The sequence below is a fragment of the Salmo salar genome, chromosome ssa14, assembly GCF_905237065.1.
Source record: "Salmo salar chromosome ssa14, Ssal_v3.1, whole genome shotgun sequence".
Classification (NCBI taxonomy): domain Eukaryota; kingdom Metazoa; phylum Chordata; class Actinopteri; order Salmoniformes; family Salmonidae; genus Salmo; species Salmo salar.
Window position 1 is genome coordinate 26530144 of NC_059455.1, and position 19594 is coordinate 26549737.

The 19594-nt window shown below is 40.9% G+C and overlaps 1 protein-coding gene and 1 long non-coding RNA gene across 3 annotated transcripts; both read right to left on the reverse strand.

The window, feature by feature from the left end:
* Positions 1 to 318: 318 nt before the first annotated feature.
* On the reverse strand, positions 319 to 3759 carry LOC106569199 (glutamine synthetase). The gene is made up of 7 exons (XM_014140312.2): positions 3631 to 3759; positions 2684 to 2868; positions 2383 to 2544; positions 2136 to 2282; positions 1898 to 2025; positions 1582 to 1781; positions 319 to 1379 (listed from the first exon to the last, which is right to left on the reverse strand). The coding sequence occupies exons 2-7, from the start codon at positions 2847 to 2849 to the stop codon at positions 1067 to 1069; spliced, it is 1116 nt and encodes a 371-aa protein (XP_013995787.2). The 5' UTR covers positions 2850 to 2868; positions 3631 to 3759; the 3' UTR covers positions 319 to 1066.
* Positions 3760 to 6123: 2364 nt separating this feature from the next.
* LOC123726679 (uncharacterized) lies at positions 6124 to 12480 on the reverse strand. 2 transcript variants are annotated; one of them, XR_006758778.1, is made up of 5 exons: positions 12063 to 12480; positions 11530 to 11633; positions 8593 to 8878; positions 7629 to 8437; positions 6127 to 7477 (listed from the first exon to the last, which is right to left on the reverse strand). It is a non-coding gene; the product is annotated as an uncharacterized lncRNA (long non-coding RNA). The 2 variants fall into 2 exon arrangements; XR_006758777.1 differs by having other exon boundaries at positions 6124 to 8437; positions 12063 to 12478.
* Between the last annotated feature and the right edge of the window lie 7114 nt (positions 12481 to 19594).

The window sequence follows — 19594 nt, forward strand, 5'->3', positions numbered from 1 at the left end:
AGACTACTATTCTGGATTCAATTACTGTGATTATGTTCCTGGGCATCAATGCCAGAGAATACCCTAGTGTTTGTTTCTCTCAATGAGTTAACTGCAATAGTGTCCACCAGAGACCCTTTCCTCAGTCAGTCAGCATAGGGGGACTTCCAGTTTATCACTCAGTGGGAATTTCATGCAATGAGATGAATTGTCAAAGGAACTTGGATGACCTTAGGATTTCACTTCTGAAATGCCCTGGTTCTGCTATACTGTCACATTAGTCCTACATGCCACATTTTAGTAAACTGGTTTTGAGACAAGAATCAAAAACAGTCAAAGTTGTGGTAAAATAAAGTTTTAATGTAAAAAACAAAAACCAGGTTCAGTAAATGCAGCTTTTACCAAATCAGGTGCCATAACAGTATATCAGTTGACAAAAAAGAAAGGATAAAACACCTTCATAAGTCTTATAGGAACACTACAATTGGCAATACGGCTGGACGGACCCGAATGTTAAAGACAACAGTATTTGGAGCCAGACATCTAAAGTGTACCATACAACATGATCCAGAAATGTGTCAAATGTTTCCATTTAAATACACTTCCTAGTTAACATTGAAACAGTACATAGTTTGAAAGGCAGGTCAACATACACAAACTAGCCATAGGTTTTATAAAGAAAATGACACATGCCACCCAGCCCTTCAGTGTCTTCAGTGTCAATATGTGCTTTAGATGATTTCAGTTCAACAGACTGCAGGGAAAGAGATCAAATGAGGACTTAGAAACAGTTACGTTACAAATACTCCCCACTAGAAAACAACAAACACGAGAGGGGAAAGACAATACCCTGGCAGACATTCTCTTTCCCTCCCCCAATATGTTAACATGGAATTAAATCTGGTGTTAAGTTGACCAGCCAACTTTAAGCTACATAAAAATGCAAGGTTAGAATCATTTCAGTGGAAAATAAAAATTACAAATACAGTACTAGTTTGACTTTTCAGCCATTAAAAAAAAAAAAAAAAAAAAAAAAGAGGGTGAGGGGAAGGGGACTAATTCCAGAGAGCTGTGGATCTTGTTGGATCTAATAGTCCACAGGTTCATCTCCCTCCTCGCTGAGCAAACAGGTGCGGATCAGAGCCTCTGTCACGGCATATGGGTCGCAGTTGGCCGACGGACGGCGGTCCTCGAAGTAGCCCTTCTTCTCCTGGCCCACGGTGCGAGGGATGCGGATACTGGCGCCACGGTTAGCTACGCCAGCAGAGAACTCGTGGATGTTGGAGGTTTCATGGTGGCCGGTGAGGCGACGGGCGTTGTCAAGCCCCCCTTTAGGGTCGTAGGCGCGGATGTGGTAGCTATGCCTCTTCCCCAGCCTCTCAATGGACTCCTCAATGGCCCTGAGCAGGAAAGAATTAAATTACAGAAAAGTAGACAGGTGGGTCAGCACCATTTGCATTACCTAAAGAACATTCAAATAAGTCTGGCTTAATTCAACATCCAAAAGACATACAGATTGGGTGCTATTGAACAAACAAATGATGCATGCCAATTTCTCATTAAACCTTGCATGAATGCATCTTGATATGATCCAGTACTCACTTCAACCCGCCTTCTTCTCGCATCTCTTTGGTGCTGAAATTGGTGTGGCAGCCAGCACCGTTCCAGTTCCCAGGGATAGGCTTGGGGTCAAATGAAGCCACCACGCCGAAGTCCTCACACACCCGGTGGAGGATGAAGCGAGCCACCCAGAGGTGATCACCCATGTTGATGCCTTCACAAGGACCAACCTGGAACTCCCACTAAAAATTGACAAAACAAGTGTTTGAGTGTGTCAGTCTTATGAGTCAGTCTTTTCTATTGGCGGATCCTATGCCATCACAGAAACGCCACATTTTTAAACAGGATTTGAGCTTACCTGTGCAGGCATTACTTCAGCATTGGTGCCACAGATCATGACCCCAGCATACAGACAGGCTCTATAGTGGGCTTCCACAATATCTCTACCATAGGCCTTGTCAGATCCCACTCCACAATAATAGGGACCTATAGAGAAACATGGTTAGATAACAATTCAGATATTTCACAAACTAATGCATCTGCTGGGATAGCAAGTTGTATAAGGTCAGTCAAAGATCACTATGATGGGTCTTTACCTTGTGGGCCAGGGAAGCCGTTGTTGGGCCAGCCGAATGGGTGTCCATCAGTGCCTAGGATTGTGTACTCTTGCTCCATGCCAAACCAAGGGACCTGGTTCTCAACCATGTCCATTACTTTTTTACACGTCAAACGAAGGTTGGTTTCTGTTAAATAAATACCCATATTAGACACTAAAGCAAAAAAAAGTTAAATAAATAAAAGCAATCTTAGCAAGACCGATGCACACCAATAATTCAAGGTTACCTGCAGGCTTGTGGTTGTACTTCAGCACTTCACACAATACCAATTTGTTGGGGTCTCTGCGGAAGGGATCTCTGAACATTGCAGAAGGAATCAAATACATATCACTGTTTGAGCCCTCAGACTGGTAGGTGCTGGAGCCATCAAAGTTCCATTCCGGCAGTTCTATAGAATCAAAGCAAATTATTTAGTTAACGCAAGTCAGTCAAAACAACTAGGTAGGATACAAAATACATTTTGCCTTGAACCCCCAGAACAAATGCCAACAAAGAAAAAAGTAAGCCCTTCCGTTCCAATTACATACCCTCGATGTTCTTGGGCTCCGAATCCAGAGTTCTGGTTTTGCAGCGGAGTCCCTCTCCGGTTCCATCGATCCAGACGTACATGACTTGGACTTTGTCTCCCTGAGGGAGTTCCATGTACTGCTGTTTAACAGCCTTACTCAGTTCGGCGCTGGCGGACATAGCCATCTTGTTTGTTATAAAACACCTAAGAAATGACGACGAAAAGACAACAGGTACGATGAGTCTACCTCAAAGCAGCCGTCTACTTGACCAGCATTGATTTCGTTGAATAAACATGACGTTGCATAACAGCCCGTTCGGAGACAGGGTTGTGCATTGTTCCAAAACGAATCAAAGCACGCACGCGAAGATAGCTCTTAGCCATTTTCTTTAGTTTAAATCCATGGCAGAGTCAAAACAGATGTTTGCACCACTTCAAGTAGAGCAAGTCTGACAAAAATACGTCAATTTCTGCCATATTGATCACATATTACCATTCCTAGATTGGTAGGCTGTGAACCACCATAATCCATGTTGCACTAATTAACACATTTTCCAACAACAATATTTTATCATCATCATCATCATCATCATCCATCCTCCTTTATGACCCAATGAAACTAACTACCTCTTGTTTCAGCAATCCCCAGAAGATCCACCACCCACTGTAGTCATGGCTACACACTATTGCAATTCTAATATATTACAATGCACATTTCCTTCATAATTTACAGAACAATGAACCTAACACAACATCATAGAGAGGATATCAATACATTAGGAAAGACACCACAAACTTCACTTGTGACAACAACAAAAAAAAGCATTTCCAAAAAGTGACCAAATTGGAAACAAAACAAGGTGTTATATACTTCTCTGGAACGGGGAAATAACTTGGCTGCAATTGAATAGGTTAAGTAAAAAAGGTAGGCAGTAGCTATAGCATAAGGAATAAATAGAAAATTACCTGGAAAAACGAGAATTTTTAAATAAAATGTAAAGGACTGGCAAGTCCAATATAATGTTAAAAAATATCCCGATAGTTGTTCACTCATTCTAGCTTCGATCTCTTGTTTCAGTTCCATTTATAACAAGAGAGTTGGAGCTCGGAGTCTTTGATTGGTCAGAGAAAAACACGATTTGTTTATTCCAAAGTGAGTGACAGCACACGCGGCACGATCATTGGACAGGGTTCGAGTCGCAACGCCCTCTAGTATAGTTAAAAAGCATTGCGTGTCATTTTGTGTGACTGATACAATGCATCCAGTACGTTACAGTTTAAACAATAACCAGTGTAGGCTATTTAGTACCTATACCATTACAAAGAGCAGAACACTTTAGATTACATAAAGTACTACAATGGCTAGAAATGTATGCATATTTAAAGACAATCGAGATTTGATGGGAGATAGACCTAAATTCCATCTCAGGGAAAATAAAACTCCCTCAAAAAGCCTCTCATCACTATATCAACAAAAACGATGAGCTAGTTGACAGGAGCTATATTCCCAACGCCACCCTGTGGTACAAATAGGCTATTGATGTACTGAGAAACTAGTAGTCATGGTCTATAATTACAAATAACTGAATACCAATTACATTTATCTAGTTTCTCAGCTTAGAAAATATTACATTTGATGAAGAGCCTTCGTATGCTATAGAAATCATTCACATTAGCATTTGTAGGTAAATATTTCTCATTTCTAGAACATTGATCAAATAAGAGGTCTGCACAATTAATTAACAACTACTACAGGACCTTCATTTGTGTATTATTCTGAAGTAGGCTATATCATGGTCACTGTAGAGTAGCAGAAAAGTTGAAATTATCTCTTTGGCCTTGGGGTATTGGTTTTCCATGAGGAAGTGAGAGATGGTGTCAAGACATTCCAATTTCACTCAACAATGATACATTTGGAACATTTGCCGTTTATGACATCACTTCAAGAATGCAAAACTTGTGAAAAGACTTTGCTGTAAAAAAAATACTAATGGTGTTCCTATAGGCCTAACTTTTATTTCTATATGGACAACTACTTAGTCTTACCAGAACGTCATTGATCAGACCAAAGGGATGCCTTTTGTAAGTTTAAGACGGCACACATCTCAAATGACACAAAGAACAGGTGTGTAGCTATGACTGATGCACGTTTTTACTCTGTGTGTACTAGCTTTGATAAATAACATTTGAATTTCAAATGAAAATGTAACATTTAATTTAAGAAAATTGTCTTTCACTTTCTGTGGTCTACTTTTAGGATGACAATGTGATAAAGCACTTGCGGACCTTATCAAAGATTACAATTCTTAGAATTTCTTCAATACATTTGAATTTGCCAGTATGCGCACATTTCTTCAGTTAAATCAGTAGCTACCATTGTTGATTCTGTATATCTTGGATGCACTTATTTCTCATGTATATCTTGGCCTTGGTGTTTGGTCAGACTCCGTTATGCGTTCTATCCTAAAACAATTGGTACTTGTGTCCTCAAATTCCATGCATCCAGGTAACCAAACCATCTTTAAAAAGTCAATTACTTACTCACACTGATTTAGGTTTACAAAACAATCAAATGATCAACAAGATTCCCACATTCAAGCTGATAAGTCAAATTGCTACTGAGTGGCCTGTCATTCATTGCAGGATGTGAGAAGTGGTGGGTTCCTGGTATGACAGATCGCATCGGTTTGTTTACTTCAAAACAGACAGCTGTATCACTACTACATTTTGTGTAAAGAGTTCCTGCAGTTTTCGTCATGACAAGCTGAAAGTAAATATGTTTGGAGTAGAAAGATGAATAGGTTGTCATCTTAACACGTTGCAAGATTGTGCTTTTTTCCTGATTAAAAGAATGTTAGAAAATATTGAATATTCATTAGGCCCTAATCTATGGATTTCACATGACTGGGAAGGGGAACAGGCATGGATGGGCATGGGAGGGCATAGACCCACCCACTGGTGAGCCAAGCCCAGCCAATCAGAATGAGTTTTTACCCACAAAAGGGTTTTAATGCAGACAGAAATACTCCTCAAAGTTTCATCAGCTGTCCAGGTGGCTGGTCTCAGACGATCCCACAGGTGAAGCCGGATGTGGAGATCCTGGGCTGGCATGGTTACACGTGGTCTGAGGTTGTGAGGCCGGTTGGACGTACTGCCAAATTCTCTAAAACGACGTTGGAGTCAGCTTATGGTAGAGAAATTAACATAAACTTCTCTGGCAATAGCTCTGGTGGACATTCGTTCAGTCAGCATGCCAATTGCACACTCCCTCAAAACTTGAGACAATTGTGGCAATGTGTTGTGTGACAAAACTGCAGATTTTTAGAGTGGTCTTTTATTGTCCCCAGCACATGGTGCACCTGTGTAATGATCATGAGGTTTATTCAGCTTCTTGATATGCCACACCTGTCAGGTGGATGGAATATCTTGGCAAAGGAGAAATACTCACTTATAGGGATGTAAACACATTTGTGCACAAAATTTGAAAGAAATAAGCTTTTTCCATATGGACAATTTCTGTGATCTTTTATGTTAGCTCATGAAGTATTGGACCAACACTTTACATGTTGCATTTATATTTTTGTTCAGTGTATTTTGTCTTCCCACCTGTCCATTGTGTTTTTCCCTTGTCAGATGAAGTGAAATGGACATTTGCGGACCAGTGGCTGCTGAAGAGATGCCTGGGCAGTGTGAGAGGGATGAGGCGCTTCTGCTCTTTTGTCAAAGGCACTCATGGTATGTATTTTTATTGTCTCAGATGATTTAGGTTTTAGAAACTCCTTCACAATCTTTTACGGCCTTGAAAAGTATAAATTTGTGTTCATACAGTTTTTAATCACTTTGGTGCAATTTTCACAAGTATGTGGTACATTTTCACAACTCTTAGTACAAAACTCAAAAGGATTTCCCCAGGAACATGAACAATTAGAATATTTACCATGATTTCGATGAGAACCTTAGGCCAAATGCTCAAGACAGGCTTGTTGCAAACTAGCTCCTGCTAAACATTGTTTCTTTAATTTCTTTAAATTGTGAAATATGTCTTCAATGATCACACATGGGATCAAATTATGGAAATGTGATGTTCAGTCAATTTTAATGGGTAGTGAAAATGTATTGTCTAATGTGAAAACAGTGTAATGTACTGTAATTTACAGTGTTGTAGCATACTACGACACTGTAAAATTTTTAAACTTGGGAAATTTTTAAACATGGGAAATTTTAAACATGTATCTTACATTTTTTGCTATTGGAATAATTAGTTGTTAAAATAACTCAATTGAGACGATATCATTATGTTGTGTTTTGGTGATTAAACCAATGTGCTTATTATATTTCACAGTAAACATTCAAAATGAATGCAGAATAAACGGTTTTGAATGTAAAACTGGCTGCCTTACAAGTGTTACCAGTTTGGTGTTTTATAGTAAGAGTTTTGAAAATTCACCACATACTTGCAAAAATAGTACCAAAGCTATAAAAAAAGAAAAAAATATACCCCTGAGATAAGTTACAGAAATGTATGTGGGAGTAGCCCTTTGTGTGTGCGTGCGTGCATGCCTGCGTGGGTGGGTGTGTGTGTCTCGTGTACCTGAAGAAGAGGAGCGGGTGACATTCACTGTGAGAGTGCAGTGCTCCAGATAGACTGGCAGCAGGATGAGACTCAGAGGAACCGCTACCAGGCCCTGCTCACTGTCATCAGGACTGTCCACCTCACAGAGGGCTCCAGCATCATGACCACCTGTTGCATCCCCGCTGGTAACGCAGGAGGGTCTGCGTCCCACATGGCACCTTATCCCTTTATTGTGCACAACTGTTGACCAAAGACCTTGGTCAAAAGTAGTACTTTGAATAGGGTGCCATTTGGGATGCATACAGGGGTTAGCCTAGTGGCAAGAGGGAGGAAGTGGGAGCTCAAAGATAAGTACCAGTACTCCTCTCCTCAAAAAGTTGAGTTCTGTTACCTTTGGGTCCAGCACCGGCCCCCTCCCAGTCCTGCCCATCCGCCCATCCAAGAGCCTGCCCAGCCTGGACAGCAGGAGCAGTGATCCCATAATTCCCTCTCATGCCTGTATGGAGACCACAATCTGCCACCTCCCCTCTGGAAATATGATGCCCTGGATTTACATGGCCAAGCAGAAATGATACCAGGTGAGTGTTAAACCTTTGACTGCAGTATGTGCTTGACCGCAAAGTGATAACATGGACAGTCATGTATTTTCTATACTTTTTCTTCACCCCTTGATTACAAACTCATGTATTCAGTGTCAGTACAAGGTTATCCCTTTCTGGATAAAGACAAACTAACTTCTAATCTTATTTTTAGAATAGAGGAATTTGGAAACAGCTACGCCAGATCCTCCTGTAGTTCTACTCCTCTATTGATTTCTCTCAGTTCACTCAGAATGAGGTCACGGGGAAAGTGAGTCGCGGAGTGACAGCGCCCTCTAGTGCTCCCACTGCTCCAGAGCAGGAGGTGAGGAGGACGAGGGAGGCTCTGGCTCACTGGCAGGCCTGTACTGAGCCTCTCACTGAGGAGACCTGAGCCTTGCTGCCCTTAGAGGACGTCAGGATGGAAGGCTTAATCCACCTGCACTACAGGAATACCAGTAAGAACATAATTAATGCCATTTGGTTGTAGTAGAAGTACTCTACGGACAAAAGTTGTACCGAATAATGCAAGGATACGACAGAAAGTTGTAATTATGGATCTTCTCCTCAGATCTGTACGACCTTCCATTTCAAACCATGGCTTCGAAGTACCCCAAGATGGCTGTGGAGGAGATCAGTAAAACTCATAGGCTCTACTGTGACTGGAAGCCAGTACAGGGTATGACAGAAATTACATTAAAACGTCAGTACAGGATATGACAGAAATTACATTAAAACTTTTCCTATCAGCTTCAATGATAAGTCAATGAAACATACCATACTGTAAAAATGTGTCCTTTAGAGAAGCCAGTGGTGACATCCACCAGTAGTCCGGTTAAGAAGGACCACAGCTTTGCCCAAAGATCATCCATGAGACCAAGGTATTTAGGGAAGATGAAAAGTCCCACCAACCTGGACTTCTTCAAGCGTTACCTGAAGCCCTATGATGCTCACGGAGCTCTGAAGATCTACCAAGAGGTGGACAAGTTGCAGAACAGACCACCTTCGCCTCCAGAAGACCAACATCAACAGCATTGTGGCCCGCTTCTTCAGATGATCAGACCTTGGTAATCAGTGGTGGAAAATGTAACCAGATGTCATACTTGAGTAAAAGTAAAGATACTTTAATAGAAAATTACTAAAATAAAAGTTAAATCACCCAGTAAAATCACCCAGTAAAATACTACTTGAGTAAAAGTCTAAAAGTATTTGGTTTTAAATATACTTAAAATGAAAAGTAGAAGTAAGTTCAAATTCCTTCTATTGGGGCGGCAGGTAGCCTAGTAGTTAGAGCATAGGGCCAGTAACCAAAAGGTTGCCAGATCAAATCCCCGAGCTGACAAGGTAAAAAAACATCTGTCTTTCTGCCCCTGAACAAGGCAGTTAACTCACTGTTCCCCAGTAGGCTGTCATTGTAAATAAGAATTTGTTCCCTGTTAGGGCTAGGGGGCAGTATTGACACAGCTGGATAAAAAATGTACCTGATTTAATCTGGTTACTACTCCTGCCCAGTAACTAGAATATGCATATAATTATTGGCTTTGGATAGAAAACACCCTAAAGTTTCTAAAACTGTTTGAATGGTGTCTGTGAGTATAACAGAACTCCTATGGCAGGCCAAAACCTGAGAAGATTTCAAGCAGGAAGTGGCCTGTCTGAGAAGTAGTGTTTCATCTTGGCTCTTTTTATTGAAGACTCAGGATCTGTGCAATAACGTGACACTTCCTACGTCTTCCATAGGGTCTCAGAGCCCGGGAAAACGTTGAACGATATCGAGGCAGGCTCTGGCTGAAACACTTTATCGCTTTTGGCAAGTGGCCACTCAGATTACTATGGGCTTAGGCGTGTGCCCGCTTCGACCGAATGGTTTCTTTTCCTTTGTCTGTTTATCTAAACGCAGATTCCCGGTCGGAATATTATCGCTTTTTTATGAGGAAAATGGCATAAAAATTGATTTTAAACAGCGGTTGACATGCTTCTAAGTACGGTAATGGAATATTTTGAATTCTTTTGTCACGAATTGCGCCATGCTCGTCACCCTTATTTAGCCTTTAGGATAGTGTCTAGAACGCACGAACAAAACGCCGCTGTTTGGATATAACGATGGATTATTTTGGACCAAACCAACATTTGTTATTGAAGTAGAAGTCCTGGGAGTGCATTCTGACGAAGACAACAAAGGTAAGAACATTTTTCTTATAGTAAATCTGACTTTGATGAGTGCTAAACCTGCTGGGTGTCTAAATAGCTAGCCCTGTGATGCCGGGCTATCTACTGAGAATATTGCAAAATGTGCTTTCACCGAAAAGCTATTTTAAAATCGGACATATCGAGTGCATAGAGGAGTTCTGTATCTATAATTCTTAAAATAATTGTTATGCTTTTTGTGAATGTTTATCGTGAGTAATTTAGTAAATTCACCGGCAGTGTTCGGTGGGAATGCTAGTCACATGCTAGTCACATGCTAATGTAAAAAGCTGGTTTTTGATACAAATATGAACTTCATTGAACAAAACATGCATGTATTGTATAACATAATGTCCTAGGGTTGTCATCTGATGAAGATCATCAAAGGTTAGTGCTGCATTTAGCTGTGGTTTGGGTTTATGTGACATTATATGCTAGCTTGAAAAATGGGTGTCTGATTATTTCTGGCTCGGTACTCTGCTGACATAATCTAATGTTTTGCTTTCGTTGTAAAGCCTTTTTGAAATCGGACAGTGTGGTTAGATTAACGAGAGTCTTATCTTTAAAATGGTGTAAAATAGTCATATTTTTGAAAAATTGAAGTAATAGCATATCTAAGGATTTGAATAACGCGCCACAGGATTCAACTGGCTGTTGAGTAGGTGGGACGCTTGCCTATAGAGGTTAACTGACTTGCCTAGTTAAATAAAGGTTACTTTAAAAAAAATATTGAGCAAACCAGACGGCACCATTTTCTTTTTTTTTTATGTATGGAAAGCCAGGGGCACAAGCCAACACTCAGACAATATTTACAAACAAAGCATGTGTGTTTGGAGAGTCTGCCAGATCAGAAGCAGTAGGAATGACCAGGCATGTTCTCTTGATAAGTACATGAATGGACCATTTCCTGTCCTACTAAACATTCAAAATGTAACGAGTACTTTTGGGTGTCAGGCGAATTGTATGGAGTAAAAAAGTACATTATGTTCTTTAAGAGTGTAGTGAACTAAAAGTAGTAAAAAATATAAATAGGTACAGATACCCCAAAAAACGTAACCACAATGAATCGATAATATAATAGTTTGCCCCCTGACAAGGAAATTAATTTCCTGCCTTATAAATTCATGAATAATCACATTTGAATCAGATAAACTGCTGGCAATGTTGTCACTATGGGCATCACACTGACGAATAAGACTCCCCTGTGTGCGCTGGACTTAATGACATGCGCATGCCAATATAGTTAGCCTACTATTTTTAAGCAAGTGTAGGCCTACAACTGCTAAACACTCTCCATTGCTAACAAGTTTTAGTTCTCTTTGTAGATCCAGTATATATTTTTTTCAAAAGTTGCCAAAATGCTACGTCCGTCCACTTATTGTATGTCAGTGTATTCGTAATAACCTAGCCAGTACGAATTTATATTAGATCAAACAAGCCTCACATAGCGATTTAGCAATTCTATTTGTTGACCAATTTCGACACTCATTGACCTCCATACAAAAATTACAAATGTTGTGGTCTTACCTTCCTGGACAGATTTTGGACGGAGTAAACACTCTCACATCGCCTCTTCCTCTCTGGTACGGCCACACACCCGCGGTTACTCCAGAAGCGCGCACCCCTTTTTCCTGCGGATTTTGACGAGATCTCATATTGAAAATATATACAGGTTTGATTGAGAAAGGCCTATGAATATTGTGGCGTTAACAGTCTACATTGCCTTCAGTTTGTAAATTAGGTTTCAAGCAGATTATGTATTATGTTTGCCCTGCTTGTTGAGGCAATGATTTTGCCAAAGGAGTGATATGAGGTAGGCTATGGCCTTTTCTCCTTTCGGCAAAAGTTCGTAATCTCTCCTCCATGACCCAGCAACCGATTAAGTGGTTGAGTGGCATAGAGATTCATCTTTGTATCAGTGCCATTATAGTGTGTCAGAGACAGACAATCTCCCTTTTAAAGTAGTCCATTTTGTTCATTGGCTGATTGCTCCCAACTCATATCCCCACCCAGTTGACTACTTTAAAAATGGTGGAAGCCCTCAATGGCAATGTACATACTAAAACGGGTTATAGCCATGATGAGTCCTCAATCGCTCGCTCTCTCTCTGTGTCAAGTGGTCGAGGAGTGTGTCAATTCCTTAGTAGACAAACGGAAGATGGTCCTCCCTTACTCGATAGCCACCTTTTGGCAAGGTAGACAAGTGAATCCTACTGCGGAAGAGTTTTGATATCTGCCACACCCCCTTTGTATCAGACGTAGGCTATTGTCGGAGAAAAGCATGCGCACATTTAAAATCTATATTCTCCTTTGATTATATATAAAATGTATTTCACAATTAACTTAATTTGTTTAGCACTTTACAAGTGTGGCGGGCCCACCCCTGTAAAACATAATTTGCTAATTTCATACAAGCCATTTTCGTTCTCTCCTCGCTGCCTCCACGATTGCCATTGACGTTTTTCCAAAAGGAGGCGAGATGACGGAGGAGAAAGAACGCAGAAGTTGAGCAAATCTAATTGAGAAAATAAAATGTTCTACTTGGCATTGCCACTTCTGTAAGTTCTGAAGGCCAGGAGAGAGTATTCGTATAAATAGATAATTCTCACGAAATTGTCTCCATTTTTTTTTTCTTCAAATTTAAAAAAATGACTGAGACAAGGATGTGTACATTATTTCATAATCAGTTTTTTAAAATCAGATACGCATTTGACCAACATCTTAACAAAAGTAGCATTACTGCAACAGTTTCACGTCCAGTAAAGTAATAAACAAATTCATATTTCAAATTTTTTTAAGATTTCATTAGGGGAGCAAAGGCCTGAGTTAAACATAACACTGAAAATATACTGCTCAAAAAAATAAAGGGAACACTAAAATAACACATCCTAGATCTGAATGAATTAAATAATCTTATTAAATACTTTTTTCTTTACATAGTTGAATGTGCTGACAACAAAATCACACAAAAATAATCAATGGAAATCCAATTTATCAACCCATGGAGGTCTGGATTTGGAGTCACACTCAAAATTAAAGTGGAAAACCACACTACAGGCTGATCCAACTTTGATGTAATGTCCTTAAAACAAGTCAAAATGAGGCTCAGTAGTGTGTGTGGCCTCCACGTGCCTGTATGACCTCCCTACAACGCCTGGGCATGCACCTGATGAGGTGGCGGATGGTCTCCTGAGGGATCTCCTCCCAGACCTGGACTAAAGCATCCGCCAACTCCTGGACAGTCTGTGGTGCAACGTGGCGTTGGTGGATGGAGCGAGACATGATGTCCCAGATGTGCTCAATTGGATTCAGGTCTGGGGAACGGGCGGGCCAGTCCGTAGCATCAATGCCTTCCTCTTGCAGGAACTGCTGACACACTCCAGCCACATGAGGTCTAGCATTGTCTTGCATTAGGAGGAACCCAGGGCCAACCGCACCAGCATATGGTCTCACAAGGGGTCTGAGGATCTCATCTCGGTACCTAATGGCAGTCAGGCTACCTCTGGCGAGCACATGGAGGGCTGTGCGGCCCTCCAAAGAAATGCCACCCCACCCCATGACTGACCCACCACCAAACCGGTCATGCTGGAGGATGTTGCAGGCAGCAGAACGTTCTCCACGGCGTCTCCAGACTCTGTCACGTCTGTCACATGTGCTCAGTGTGAACCTGCCTTCATCTGTGAAGAGCACAGGGCGCCAGTGGAGAATTTGCCAATCTTGGTGTTCTCTGGCAAATGACAAACGTCCTGCACGGTGTTGGGCTGTAAGCACAACCCCCACCTGTGGATGTCGGGCCCTCATACCACCCTCATGGAGTCTGTTTCTGACAGTTTGAGCAGACACATGCACATTTGTGGCCTGCTGGAGGTCATTTTGCAGGGCTCTGGCAGTGCTCCTGCAAAAAAGGCGGAGGTAGCGGTCCTGCTGCTGGGTTGTTGCCCTCCTACGGCCTCCTCCACGTCTCCTGACGTACTGGCCTGTCTCCTGGTAGCGCCTCCATGCTCTGGACACTACGCTGACAGACACAGCAAACCTTCTTGCCACAGCTCGCATTGATGTGCCATCCTGGATGAGCTGCACTACCTGAGCCACTTGTGTGGGTTGTAGACTCCGTCTCATGCTACCACTAGAGTGAAAGCACCACCAGCATTCAAAAGTGACCAAAACATCAGCCAGGAAGCATAGGAACTGAGAAGTGGTCTGTGGTCACCACCTGCAGAACCACTCCTTTATTGGTGTTGTCTTGCTAATTGCCTATAATTTCCACCTGTTGTCTATTCCATTTGCACAACAGCATGTGAAATGTATTGTCAATCAGTGTTGCTTCCTAAGTGGACAGTTTGATTTCACAGAAGTGTGATTGACTTGGAGTTACATTGTGTTGTTTAAGTGTTCCCTTTATTTTTTTGAGCAGTGTATATATATTTCAAATGAAATTTTACAATTATATATATATATATATATATATATATATATATATATATATTAAAAAAAGACTTTTCCCAATTTGAGCTCTTTACATGTCTCGGTAATGAGAAGGCCAAGTGGGATAAAGGGGGTGTTTGAGAAAAATAATGTCATTCTGAAGAGAATACATTTACTTAACTTGTGCTCATCTAAGGACTAATCCTTTACTCTAAAGATGCATCATGGGTGAATACAACTTTATTTAAAAAATGTAGTGGAGTTCACACAGGAACTTCAAAGTGTTACATAATGAGATGTGTCCACAGACACTGTACATAATAAATATAGTTTAATGTCAACTTTGACTAGTATATCATTATGATTCATGGACAAACTACAGCAACATGTTTTGTTCAAATAAGTTAGGTTTTTCGAAATATAATTTTTAATAAAATGACCCAAGAATTTCATCTGGACCTATTTTGGTAATGAGAATTTAAGGTGAAAGTGTAGAAAATTGAAGCGAAAAGTTAATTTATTTAAAATGACACTTTCCCAAAAGCTAGACATCTTAGTCCTCAGAATGATAGTTGATTTTTACAGATGCATCATGGTTTTGTAACTCAATTAGCTAGAGACAACTTAAAACTGGTTTCACGAGAATCACCACTGGTAAGCTGTTTTTTGTCTTGACGGTGCCCGTAGACCCGACATATTTGCAGACATGATGTAGGATACCTATACCAATTCCACTGTTATTTTGTTAAACACCCAATGCTGCCATTATTATATCAATATAAAATCATTACTGGGTAACAAGTACCTTCCCATTGGGCACACCATATTTCAACATGTAAATTTGTGTAAAAGTTGGATGATGTTGATCAATGAGATTTCAACCTTTTATTTTCCCACTCAAAAAGACAGCCAACATTTATTTTTTATTTTTGTACTATAGAGTTCGAAAACTATACTATACTAATAATAAAATACATTTAAAATGTTGGAGTGAGCTTGAGAACACATGATCTTATTTGACCAAAACACTCCATGAATTCAACAGGGATTATTGCCAATCCATGAAGTGTGTTGATTAGATGTTTAGAAGTGGTTGCCATTTTATGATGTAGGCTTTTTTTAAGGATAAGAGCCTGAGATAAGAATAGGAAAACAAACTATCAACCAGGACCTTTCTGATATTGCACAGTCTTGAAAAACACCCTGATATTTATAATACAATTCTATTAATGATGGAGATGATTGTGGACTATAGGAAAAGGAGGACCGAGCACGCCCCCATTCTCATCGACGGGGTTGCAGTGGAACAGGTTGAGAGCTTCAAGTTCCTTGTTGTCCACATCACCAATAAACTAACATGGTCCAAGCACACCAAGACAGTCGTGAAGGAGGCACGACAAAACCTATTCCCCCTCAGGAGACTGAAAAGATTGGGCATGGGTCCTCAGATCCTCAAAAGGTTCTGCACCATCGAGAGCATCTTGACTGGTTGCATCACTGCCTGGTATGGCAACTGCTCGGGGATAGTGCGAACGACCCAGTACTGTACATCACTGGGGCCAAGCTTCCTGCCATCCAGGACCTCAATACCAGGCGGTGTCAGAGGAAGGCCCTAAAAATTGTCAAAGACTCCAACCACCCTAGTCATAGACTGTTCTCTCTGCCACCGCACGGCAAGCGGTACCGGAGCGCCAAGTCTAGGTCCAAGAGGCTTCTAAACAGCTTCTACACCCAAGGCATAAGACTCCTGAACATCTAATCGAATGGCTACCCAGTCCATTTGCATTGCCCCCCCCCTTTACACCACTGCTACTCTCTGTCATCTATGCATAGTCACTTTAATAACTCTACCTACATGTACATACTACCTCAACTAACCGGTGACCCCGCACATTGACTCTGTATCGGTATCCCCTTTATATATATAGTCTCGCTATTGCTATTTTACTGCTGCTCTTTAATTACTTGTTACTTTTATCTCTTCTTCTTATGCATCTTTTTTTTTAAACTGCATTGTTGGTTATGGGCTTGTAAGTAAGAATTTCACTTTAAGGTCTACACCTGTTGTATTCGGCGCATGTGACTAATAAGACTTTATTTGATTTAATGGTGCAAAATGTATCTTCCACACTACTGTTGGCTATGCTACTGTTGGCATAGACCTGTCGATGTAAAAAAAAGTTTAATGGGCTCCTGACCAATTCTGTTAGTGTTTTTTGTTGTTGTTGCTAATCTTAACATTATGTACCAAAGAAAGTTTCTGCCATTGTTTCCTATGACCGAAAAGAGCTTCTGGACATCAGAACAGCGATCACTAACCTCGATTTGGATGAAGATTTCTATTTCAATGAGTCGGAGGCGCAGGACGTACGACTCACGCTGGACCAGGCTCTAATCCCAGAGACTCGGAAAAGGAAGAAGGTGGCGTAACAGAGGCAGACGTGCAGGCACTCTGACGAAACTACGTTGGCGAGTACATAAACCACCTCTACCCTCCGTTCTATTGGCGAACGAACAATCACTGGAGAACAAACTGGATGAGCTCAGTTTGAGACTATTAATGGGACCTGAACTGCAATATCTTATGCTTCTCGGAGTCGTGGCTGAACAATGTACAGTACATCTAGCTGGTTTTTCTATGCATCGGTAGGACAGAATGGCAGCGCCGGGTAAGCTCAAGGCAGAGGTGTGCTTGTTAACAGCTGGTGCGCAATCTCTAATATTAAAGAAGTCTCGGGGTTCTGCTCACCTGAGTTGGAATACCTCATGATAAGCTGTAGACCATACTATTTACCAAATGAGTTCTCAGCTACACTCAGTGTACAACATCTCTTTCCATGACAGACTGACCAGGTAAAAGCTATGATCCCTTATTGATGTCACGTGTTAAATCCACTTCAATCAGAAGGGGAGGAGATCAGTTAAAGAAGGATTTTTAAGCCTTGAGGCATCAATTTTTTTTATGTGTGCCATTCAGAGGGTGAATTGGCAAGACAAAAGAGTTAGTGCTTTCAAAGTATTCATACCTTTTGATTTATTCCACGTTTTGTTAGCCTGAATTCAAAAGAAATTAAATACATTTCTCATCCATCTACACACAATACCCCATAATGACAAAGTGAAAATGTTTAGAAATGTTTGCACATTTATTGAAAATGAAATAGAAATATATAATTTACATACATTTTCACACCCCTGAGTCAATACTTTGTAGAAGACCTATTGGCAGCGATTATTGGGTAAGTCTATAAAGAGCTTTCCACACCTGGATTGCGCAACATTTGCCCATTAGTATTTTCAAAATTCTTCAAGCTCTGTCAAATTGGTTGATCATTGCTAGACAACCATTTTTTATGTCTTGCCATGGATTTTCAAAGTATATTTAAGTCAAATCTAACTCTGCCACTTCTGGAACATTCACCGTCTTCTTGGTAAGCAACTCCAGTGTAGATTTGGCCTTGTGTTTCAGGTTACTGTCCTGCTGAAAGGTGAATTCATCTCCCAGTGTCTGGTGGAATGCAGACAACCAGGTTTTCCTCTAGGATTTTGACTGTGCTTAGCTCCATTCCGTTTATTTATCCTGAAAAACTCCCCAGTCCTTAACAATTACAAGCATATCCATAACATGATGCAGCCACCACAATTTTTTATTTTGTACTTTACCCCTTTTTCTCCACAATTTAGTGATATCATATTGGTAGGTCTTGTCCCATCGCTGCAACTCCCCTACAGGCTTGGGAGAGGCGAAGATCGAGAGCCATGCGTCCCCCGAAACACAACCCTGCCAACACGACCCTGCCATGCCGCACTGCCATGCTGCTTCTTGACACACTGCTCGCTTAACCTGGAAGCCAGCTGAACCAATGTGTCGGAGGAGCTTGCAACCGAAGTCAGCTTGCAGGTGCCCGGCCCGCCACAAGGAGTCGCTAGAGCGCGATGGGACAAGGAAATGTATGTGTGGGGTACAGAGATGAGGTTGTCATAAAAATCATGTTAAACACTATTATTGCACACAGAGTGAGTCCATGCAACGCATGTGACTTGTTAAGCCCATTGTTACTCCTGAACTTATTTAGGCTTGCCATAAAAGTGTTTCAATACAACGTCAACAGTGAAGAGGCGACTCCGGGATGCTGGCCTTCTAGGCAAAGTTGCAAAGAAAAAGCCATATCTCAGACTGGCCAATAAAAATAAAAGATTATGATGGCCAAAAGAACACAGACACTGGACAGAGGAACTCTGCCTAGAAGGCCAGCATCCCGGAGTTGCATCTTCACTGTTGACATTGAGACTGGTGTTTTGCGGGTACTATTTAATGAAGCTGCCAGTTGAGGACTTGTGAGGCGTCTGTTTCTCAAACTAGACACTCTAATGTACTTGTCCTCTTGCTCAGTTGTGCACCGGGGCCTCCCAATCCTCTTTCCATTCTGGTTAGAGACAGTTTGTGCTGTTCTGTGAAAGGAGGAGTACATAGCGTTGTACGAGATCTTCAGTTTCTTGGCAATTTCTCGCATGGAATAGCCTTCATTTCTCAGGACAAGAATAGACTGACGAGTTTCAAAAGAAAGTTATTTGTTTCTTGCCATTTTGAGCCTGTACTCGAACCCGCAAATGCTGATGCTCCAGATACTCAACTGGTCAAAAGAAGGCCAGTTTTATTGCTTCTTTAATTAGAACAACAGTTTTCAGCTGTGCTAACATAATTGCAAAAGGGTTTTCTAATGATCAATTAGCCTTATAAAATGATAAACTTGGATTAGCTAACACAACGTGCCATTGCAACACAGGAGTGATGGTTGTTGATAATCGGCCTCTGTACGCGTATGTAGATATTTCATAAAAAATCTGCTGTTTCCAGCTACAATAGTCATTTACAACATTAACAATGTCTACACTGTATTTCTGATAAATCTGATGTAATTTTAATAGACAATTAAAAAATGTATATATTTCAAAAACAAGGAAACTTCTAAGTGACCACAAACTTTTGAAAGGTAGTGTATTTTTGTTCAGTGTATAAAAAATGATAATGACATGTTTAAGCCACTGCAAATGGTTCTCAAAGTCAAAGCAATTAAGATCATTGAGTGAGCATTTGTGAAGCACTACCTGCCAAGTGAGTGAGACCATGTACAGTGCATTCGGAAAGTATTCAGACCCCTTGACT